The sequence below is a fragment of the Galleria mellonella genome, unplaced genomic scaffold (genome assembly GCF_026898425.1).
Source record: "Galleria mellonella isolate WM207_F2 unplaced genomic scaffold, CSIRO_AGI_GalMel_v1 utg537, whole genome shotgun sequence".
NCBI classification, from domain to species: Eukaryota; Metazoa; Arthropoda; class Insecta; order Lepidoptera; family Pyralidae; genus Galleria; species Galleria mellonella.
Window position 1 is genome coordinate 3,211,547 of NW_026442112.1, and position 10,696 is coordinate 3,222,242.

The window sequence follows — 10,696 nt, forward strand, 5'->3', positions numbered from 1 at the left end:
ACCAGTGATAGATGATAGGTGAGGATGAAAAGGCAGGTGGGTTAGCCCATCGTGATGAATACACTTGGAATTCAGCACGATGGTTTCCAGGGGAAACCACGGGGAGGTCGACCTGTTGGGGCATATTATTAGCAATGGAACTGATAATCCGCATTACTAACAATCCCTTCTCCCCCGCTAATTTGACAATTAGGTGGGAAAAATTTGATCCATTTTTAAGATGCTTGTCTATATTATCTAAGATTTTTTTATTATATTGTAGAATTATCAAAATTGAGATTACTCGTACTCGATTTGTATTTTGCAAAGGTCAAAATGACATTTCCTTTTCTCCGATTCAATAACATCACACTAAGGCACGTAAAAGTATTCGGAGGTGAGCAAATTGTAAGGATATCATTATGTAATAATCGTAAAACAAGTGTTTTTTTTTTTATATACAACTTAGAATGGCAAACAAGCTGACGGCCCACCTGATAGAAAGTGGTAACCGTCGCCTATAGACATGAGCAGTACCATGGACATAACAGAGTATACTGTTTCGCCCATGATACCCCCCATGCGTTGCCATTCCTGAGGACTCAGGTGTTATTCCTCTGTACCCAGTAAATTCACGCCATATCCCACCCTTCAAACCAAAACACAGCCACGCAAACACAGCTGTTTCACGGTAGAAACACGAATGGGACAGAGGTACCCAAGCAATCGACTTTTGTAAAAAAATTTGGTTTGATGGCAATATAGTCCCACATCTTGTAGCTGCGTCAATTTTACAATAATATCGTTTATTTTTTTTTTGTTACCTACTCCACAAACCCTTTCATTTGATACTCATATTAACATACTCGGTTGTATGGCCTCGACATAGAATAGGCCACCCCTTCCTTTCCCGTGACTATCGCAAGAGTCAATCAAAGGAAGCTAAAAGATGAGCAATAGCGCCCCTATTAAACAATTTCCAAATTCTAACTGCGGTTGCCAATCCGCCTGCCAAGCGTGCCAACTACTGGCAGCCTTTGGGGGGGTTTGCCATTTTGCCACGCTTATCTTATTTATTTATTTATCTACACATACACTAAACAAACTTTTTATTTAAATAATAGCACTAGTTAAATGCAATCGCTCTTTAAGAAAAATAATATAAATTATATATATAACAAAACAACATAATAATGCAGATTACACAATTATATAATAACATTACTATTTTACTTTTAATTTAGAATAAAAAGAAAAATATATAAACCCTTATGGAGCAGTAGACAGTTAAAGGCTGATATGATGATGATTGATGATAATTAATATACTTATCAAATTTAATACCTTGGCCATCGGCCATCTTGTGGTGGTGGCCATTTTGAACGTATCACTACATTACGTATTACGTATTATATTGTCACAAAATCTAAATTTGTACGCGAAATTTCAACTCAATCGAAAGTCAGTAAGTGGTACTAATTTAGCTTGCAAACAAACTAGTTAACTGTGTTTACATACATTGCAAGTTCAATAAAAACTTGTAACAAGATTTATTTATTGTCTCGTACTAGTGCTGTGACGATCGAAGCTGCCTTTTTTGTGAAATATAAAATTTCTTATTGGGAAAAATCCTATTTATAGGCACACAATTCCGCTATATAATTTCAGATGTTTTTTAAATAAGGTACCTACAAAACATTTTTTTTTGATGGGTGAAAATGGTATGGTAACTCCGCCTGCACTTACGGTATACGCTGGCGGAACACCAGTGAAGGGTGATAGATGAGAATGAAAACAGGCCAGTTAGCCCATCATGATGAATTCATCAGGAATTAACCATAATAGTTTCCAGGGAGAACCACGAGGAGGTCGACCGATATATATCGAGGGTACATTGCTAGCAATAGGATTCTCAGTCTCCATTACTAACAATCCCTTTCCTCCCCTACAAAACATTTTGCGTTCCATCATTGCGTGTTTTCACTATTGAAGTCGCTTTTTTGTGAAGATAGTGTTCTTTTATATACCTTTAGACACTTAAAAATGACTTGAGATATGGGTGTGGTGTCATAAGCGACACAATATACTCTGTGACGCCCACGGTGATGTTCATATCTATAAGCGACGATTACCACTTTTCCTACGACGACGTACCTTTCTATCAGGTAGGTCGTCAGCTTAATTGCTATTCTAAATTGCATAAAATAATATAGCACACACACAAATATATGTGTTATTTTGAGACATATATGTTTTGAGACTAATGAATGATAACAGACGAAAGACGACGACGGACGTATGGTGTCTTGTTACACCATACGTGAATAGGATTATCAATGAGTATATCAGAGGGAACTTGAAAATAAACTTGGATATGACAGTGAATTTACAGGGTACAGAGGTATAACACCTGAGTCCTCAGGAATGCACGGAGAGTGTTTAGTTTATTAATATTCAGTATTTAATCACAGTGGCAAGCACTATTTGACAGCTGTGTCACTGTGATTGTCTATATCTGTCATATCGCTTTTTTTTATTATTAAGTCTGACGGATTGTCGATGCGCGTGGGTGCTATGGTTGCCGCCAAAAAAAGGGGATTTGTGTTTTTTTGTTAAGGTTTTATATTTGTAAAAAAGGTGGTGAAATTTAATAAATCGTGCGTACTTTGTTAAAAAAGGCGTGAAATTAGATGAATAGTGTGTGCACTGTTGAAAAACTACAACCGGCGTCATTGGGCTGGCGTGGAATCTAGCTACAAACAAGAGAAGTACCACATTTTATTACACATCGCATTTTACACTGTACATCACCCACACGCGGTACTTCCTTGTTACTTATTAAAGGATCTGATGAAACCCAAGGTATTGTGCACCATAAATATATATTGTTTTTGTAGTGTTGTGTCATCGCAGCACGTGCAGTAAGGATTTCGTATATCTTGGCAGGGTCCTTATTGCACAGAGAGTATCATGGACGAAACAGAAAAATCTGTTATGCCCATAGTACTGGAAAGTGGTAAACATCATCTATAGACATGAACGGTACCATGGGTGTTATAGATTACAATGTTATTCTGATGGTAAATCTCATGAGTTGCCATTCCTAAAAAGTACGGTATTTTGCCTTTATATCATGTAGTTTCACTGCTATTACCTTTTAAATCGCAACACAGCCATGCAAGCACTGCTGTACTGCACAAGCTACTGATTCACAGCAGGAATTTGAATGAGACTAAGGTAACCATGCTTATGACATTTATCCAAAGTCTCCTCCCTCTGGTAAATGTAAATCGATTTAATTGAGGAAAAACATTATAAATGATAAAATTAAAAGATAAGAATATTTTTTATTCAAGTAAACTTAATTAAAAACATTTTTAAATATTTATTTACGTATAAAAAAATAATTGTATAAGTTTGTATAAAATTGCTTAGTACCTAAGGTTAAAACAGATGGCGCTGCCAAAAAATTAGACGGCGCTATAATTTGATTTGTTACGTAGGCTAAATACATGTATTATTATTGGAATAAAAGAACTTTCTCATGTACAACGATCCAACATCACTGGTTTTGTTTTATTTCGACACCAGAGGACGCTCGTCCATAGTTCAGTGCTGGATTGTGTGTACACATTTTGGTCCTTCGAGCCGGAGGCCAATCTTCCCCAGAGTTGGGTGGTAAGAAAGGCTGAAGATAGAACATAGTAGGGGCAGTGGATCGCTGCTCGGGTGCATCTGCATCAGTACTGCTTGGCTCTGCTCAAGGAGTGAGCGAGACAGCGTTGGAGCTAGAGGTTGGAGGTACCAGCGACGTCAGAGGAAAAACAGAAACGTCACATGGTGTGACGGACCAGTAGCAGTAAGTGTTGTGGTGTGAATGCGATAGCAGATATTTTTAAAATTTTATTAATTACAGTTTAATAATTACTTAATATGGAGGGGTTATTAAATTGTCAAAAGGATATCTTTAATAGAATATCAAAGGCTCAAATAAACTTTAAAAAATCTCCTAAAGAGCGAATAACAGAGTCTTACGTAGAAACAAAACTTGATAATGTAGAACAGTTATGGCTTGAGTTTATTACTACACATCAGCAAATAATTAAGGAATATAAATGGGAAGATATACAGCGTAGTTTCTATATTAAAGAAGATGTGTATGAGAAAACTGAGGAAATGTTTGTGGATTATAAAAGTTTACTTAAAAAATATTTAAAATCATTTAATCAGAATAAAGTAACAAGTGATGATAAAGGTTCCGGTTCTTCTAAGACCAATAATGGATCCTCTTCTGCAGTCAAATTACCCAAAATTACTATCCCAGCATTTTCCGGACGATATATAGAATGGGCAACATTCAGAGATATGTTTGTATCGTTAATTCATTCCAATGAGTCATTAGATGATGTTCAAAAGTTACATTATTTAAAAGGACATTTGACTGGAGAAGCGGAGCAGTTAATAAGACAAGTTCCAGTAACATCTGCAAATTATAAACAGTGCTGGGAACAGTTAGAGAATAGATACAATAACAAACGATATTTAGCTAATTGTATTTTAAAGAGATTATTTAGCCAAAGGTCTTCAAATAATGAATCGGCATCCGCATTAAAAGATTTATTAGATACCACCACTGATTGTATGCACGCCTTAAAAAATCTTGGAGTAGATGTAAATTCGTGGGACATCATTATAATACATATTGTTAATTATAAATTAGACCAAGAGACACGCAAACAGTGGGAACTGAAGATATCTGCTGAAATTTCAAACGATCTACCTACTTACAATCAGTTTTCTGAGTTTCTACAAAGTAGATTTAGAGCTCTAGAATGTATAGAACCGAGGCAGAAGTCTTCAATTCCTAATAGCGGATCATTTCCTAAAACAAAAACTTGTATGCATGTGACTACTAATGTAGTTTGTGAATTCTGTTCCGAACCTCATAAATTATGCTTTTGTACGAAGTTTGCAAAATTAGACTACAGTAATCGTTACGAATTTGTGGCAAAAAATCGTCTGTGTTTTAATTGCCTGGGCGGCAACCACTCTGTCAAGTCTTGCCAGAGTACTGTTAGTTGTAAAGTTTGTAAAAGAAAGCATCACTCCCTCTTGCATCCAACTGGTAAAAAACGTCCTGAGATCTCAAGTTCTGTCAATACATCAAGTAATGTTGAATTAGTAACTAACGACGATAAAGTTGAAACGGCTTTAGGTGAATCGTCATCTAGTAATGTAGTGTCATGTTTTTCGACGGGTCAAATGGCAGCTCATAGCCAAGTGTTGCTAGCTACTGCACTTATACAAGTTGATGCTTATAATAATGAGAGAAGATTGATAAGGGCATTGCTTGACCAAGGATCGCAAGCATCCTTCGTTACAGAATCAACTGTTCAGTATTTGGGAGTTAAGAAGATTCCAGTGAGAGGGACTATATCTGGTCTGGATGGAAACAAGAATGTAACTGTCAAATACATGGTTCAACTAAAGGTACGTTCACGTGTTAAACCTGAAATAGTAATTAATGTGCAGGCGTATGTATTAAAAACAATTACCACGTTACTACCAAGCAAAAAGGTAATTGAATTAAACTGGTTAGATTTAAATGGAATTCAGCTAGCAGATCCACAATATCATACTCCTAACAAAATACATATTTTGTTAGGAGCTGAAGTGTATGGGCAAATTATTGAAGATGGGTTAAAACGGGGACCTCGAGGCTTACTAGTAGCTCAAGCTACGTCACTGGGATGGATACTTTCTGGGACTGTCGATGAGATATCTAACTCAGATACTAATATTGTAGCCATGCATTTATGTACAGATGACAATAATCTCCTCAAGAAATTTTGGGAGATCGAGAATGATCCTCATTCATCAAAACGAATTTTGACAGAAGAAGAAACTTTTTGTGAACAAATATATATGGAGACCACACAACGAGATAGTACTGGAAGATACATCGTGAAGCTTCCTTTTAAGTATGAAAATCGTAAACAGATAAAGAGAGATTCTAGAGAAATAGCTGCTAAACGATTAAATAGATTAATGATAAAATTAAATAAAAATAAAAACCTGAAGGAAAAATATATAGAGGTAATGGATGAGTACTTACGGTTAGGTCACATGGAGAAGATACCTGAAACAGAAAAGAGTAATCAATTAAGTTTTTACTTACCTCATCACGCGGTCGTTAACAACAACAAGGATACGACAAAGGTTCGTGTCGTATTTGATGCTTCTGCAAAAAACGAAAATGGCGTTTCATTAAATGACATTTTAATGATAGGGCCAAGACTGCAGCCTGAATTACGCCATTTAATCATGCGATGGAGAAAACCTAAAATAGTCCTAGCTGCTGATATTAACAAAATGTACCGTCAAGTCAAAGTGTATGATCAAGATGCAGACTACCAACGTGTGCTTTGGTATAATAATAAAAATGGACAAATACAAGATTACAGATTAAAAAGACTTACCTTTGGTACGGCGGCTGCTCCCTACTTAGCAGTGAAAACACTGCAACAAGCTGCAGTAGACGAAGGTATAAACTATCCAAATGTAGCTGAAAGGGTAAAAACTGATTTTTATATGGATGATCTTTTGACGGGGTGTGATACAGTAGAAGAAGGTGCTATTATTTATGAAGAAATGAATGAGCTATTACGAAGAGGAGGGTTTGAATTACAGAAGTGGATGACTAATAGTGAGGAGTTGTTAAATAAAATCAAGCAAGGAAAGGAAGAAACACATGAAGGGTTCAAGCTAAAATTAGATGAAGTAGTTAAACTCTTAGGACTTACCTGGAATCGATCAGCAGATGTCTTTCGGTACTCGGTAAATCTTCCTCCGGAATCTGGGCCTGTAACAAAAAGAAAGATTATTTCGGAAATAGCAAAAATATTCGATCCGCTAGGTTGGGCAGCTCCTAGCGTGATCATAGCAAAGGTATTAATTCAAAGGCTTTGGATTTTAGGAGTAGGATGGGATGATGAAATTCCAAATAATATAATTAATGAGTGGTGTACTTACCGCAAAGGCTTGTCTCAATTGAAGAAAATTGATATACCAAGATGGTATGGATCTCAATTCACATCCTCACAAGTCGAATTGCATGGCTTCTCAGACGCGTCGAAGATAGCGTATGCAGCTGTAGTTTATATACGATTAATAGATGAACAGGGTAATATCCACGTTTCTTTGGTTTCTGCTAAGACTAAAGTTGCACCAATCAAACAAATTTCAGTTCCTAGATTAGAGTTATGTGGTGCAGTGCTTCTGACTCGACTATTAGTCGAAATAGCAGAGATTATAGGTGTATCGAAGACTGATATTAGAGCTTGGACAGACTCTACGGTAGTATTAGCGTGGTTGAATAGCTATCCGAGCAAATGGCAAACTTTTGTTGCTAACAGGGTATCCGAAATTTTGTCAACTTTAGATTCTCAACAATGGGCACATGTAACTTCAAGTCAAAATCCTGCCGATTGTGCGTCACGAGGAGTTAGTCCATTGGATTTATGGCAAAATACGAGATGGTTCAATGGACCGGAGTTTTTATATAAACACGAAGTGCAATACGAAAGGCCGAAGAGCATTGTTACACATTTAGAAGAATGTAAAGTTCACGTAAGTGTCACGGAAACTACAATTTGGGATCGGTATAATTCTTTAACAAAATTAATTCGAGTGGTCGCGTATTGTAAACGTTTTCTGAACCGGCGGAAGAATCAGGAGAGATCAAACACTGCTTTTCTTTCAACTAAGGAATTATCTGGTGCTTTAGAAACATGTATCAAGGTTTGTCAAATGCAAAGTTTCAGTGAAGAGATAGCGCATATTAATAGAAATAAAGAGTACAGTACAATTAAAGGCCCATCAGAATTCAGTATTCAAACGCCCTGCATCCAAATTATGTGTGTTACCAGTTACTGAATAAAATTGTTATCTATTAGTTATTAAGCTGTATCAACACTTATTAGTTAATAAGATAATAAGCATTAGCCCTTGCCGCCAAATTGTTAGTTTATTTTTGTCATTATAAGCATGGTGGGCGGTTTGGAATGTGAAGGACAAAATTATGTCCTTGGTGGGCGGAATGTATAAGTTTGTATAAAATTGCTTAGTATCTAAGGTTAAAACAGATGGCGCTGCCAAAAAATTAGACGGCGCTATAATTTGATTTGTTACGTAGGCTAAATACATGTATTATTATTGGAATAAAAGAACTTTCTCATGTACAACGATCCAACATCACTGGTTTTGTTTTATTTCGACACCAGAGGACGCTCGTCCATAGTTCAGTGCTGGATTGTGTGTACAATAATATATATAAAAAAATAGATTTCAAAATAATACAATAGTTTGGCAAAGATGGATGGGTAGATAGATTAATGTTTATTACTCTTTCAAGCAAAAATTACTGGACAGATTTGAAAGAAATTTGAGACACGGGTAGAATACTTTATGTACTGATTTATACAGGCAAAGCCGCGGGATACAGCTAGTATAAAATAAAAGCAAATATAATTATGATAATACAACCAAAGCATTATATTCGCTGCTGTGTCGTTGTGATGAACATGTAAGTAAATTTAATAAATAAATAAATTAGACTTGCCAATATTTAGTATTAAAACCGACGTGGTAGGTGGCGAGCGTGCAGGCGTCTATCGGTTTAATTAGATTCGTTAGGGGCGTCCATCGCTGGGGAGCTTACAGTATAATATATATATATATATATAAACTAATACTATTAAGCCGGGGAGTTTGTCGGGAATTTAAATTGACAAACTTTCAGTGCCAGTCACAATCGAAAACACAACATTTGAGGTTTTTTTAAGCCTCAACCAAATGGTAACCGTTGATTGAAAATACCAATTCATCATTATCATATCAGCCTTTAACTGTCCACTATTGAACATAAGCCTCCCCCTGGGGGGAGAATGAATTGTTAGCAATAGGGATTAGTAGCCCCATTGCTAGCAATATACTATATCAGGTTGACCTCCTTGTGGTTCCCCCCGGAAACCGTTATGATTGATTTATTGTTAGGTTCGTCACGGTAGGCTAACTGACTTGCTTCATCCTCACCTACCATCCCTCACTTGTGCCCCGCCGGTGTATACCGATAGCGCAGGCAGGGTTACCATTCCATTATCATCCATTACAAAATAAAAGCCTCCCCCTTGGGGGGTTTTCTCAGTAGTTACCATACTTAGTAAGCGGATTTGAGACCGCTGTTATACTTTGGAGATATTTTAAGAAGGACGCTGCCATTTATCTCCTTCCTTAGTCGCCTCTTATAACACCCAAAGAAAGGGGGGAAAGGGATTGTTAGTAATGGAGACTGAGAATCCCATTGCTAGCAATATACCCAACCAGATCGACCTCCTCCTCGCGGTTCTCTCTGGAAACTATCATGGTTAATTCCTGATGATGGGCTAACAGTTCTGTTTTCATTCTCATCTATCACCCTGCACTGGTGCTTCGCCAGCGTATCCCGTTAGCGCAAGCGGGGTTAACATACCATTTTCACCCATCAAAAAAAACACCCAAAGAAAGAAAGGGGTGGCCTATTCTATGCAAGAACCACACGGTAATTAAAACACCATTTATTGTGTTCTATTTCAGTAATAATTAACCAAAAAGTTACAAAATTTTGTTGAAATTATCATAGAAACAGTATCTGAGTGAAATTGTTAACAAATCTAAATATTAAAGCAATTAATTAATGTTTTATTTGTACTAATTGGACGTCAGCGAATTATTTTACCGATAAATCGACTTTTCATTTGTTTACATTGCCATTCAGTTCCATTTAAACAGAATATCAATGTTTCGGATGTCATTAAATAAGTGTACGAAAACATAATGGTGAAGAAGTTGATAAATTATTATTCATTATTATTGTTTTAGACATTAACTGTCCACTGTTGGACATAAGCCTTCCCAATAAGGGGAGTTTTGCCAGTAGTTGCCATGCGTGTCAGGCGGATTGGCAACCGCGGTTAGGCTTTTAGAGATATTTTAAGAGGGACGCTGCTGCCCATTACACGCCCTCCTTTAGTCACCTTTTACGACACCCACGGGAAAGCGAGGGATGGCCCAATCTATGCCGGGGCACATACGGCAAGTTGATAAATACAAGATGATAATACTACTTTTTAACCGCCTTTAAAAAGAAGGAGTTTCGTAGAATCGTTTCGGAGAATATTTTATTGTGTTTTTTTTTATCATAACTCCATCAGTTGTAAATGGATATAGAAAATTCTTTTTTGACTGAAAGGATTTTTCTGCTTTTTTTGGATTTTTTTTTCTTTTTTTATTTGAAAGAATATAGCTATATAGATACTAATTGGTCTCATAGAAATTATATCAAAATCTGTTCAATAGTTTACTTTTTAAATGAAAACTACTGGTTTTTTTTTGCCATAATTAAAAAGGTTTCTTTTTTCTGCAACATAATCTTAAATGATTAGATTGACCAACTACTGGACGTGTTCTTTACTCTTTGTCTATAGTATTATAATACAACAATACACATTTCTACACAGTCTACATAATTTCACAAAAAAAAAAAACTTTATTTGTGGCAAACCCAAAATATTTATAAATATTTTAATGTAATAACGAAATGATAGAACCGATTTTTAAAAAGAATTCCATGGGTCGAATTTACAACTACATCCTATCCGAAAAAAATCTTGCAGATTGA

The 10,696-nt window shown here is 36.2% G+C and overlaps 1 protein-coding gene across 1 annotated transcript; it reads left to right on the forward strand.

Annotated features, from left to right (window-relative positions):
• The first annotated feature begins 3,912 nt into the window (after positions 1-3,912).
• Positions 3,913-7,914, forward strand: LOC128201523 (uncharacterized). The gene has a single exon (XM_052898734.1). The coding sequence runs from the start codon at positions 3,913-3,915 to the stop codon at positions 7,912-7,914; it is 4,002 nt and encodes a 1,333-aa protein (XP_052754694.1).
• The last annotated feature ends 2,782 nt before the right edge of the window (positions 7,915-10,696 follow it).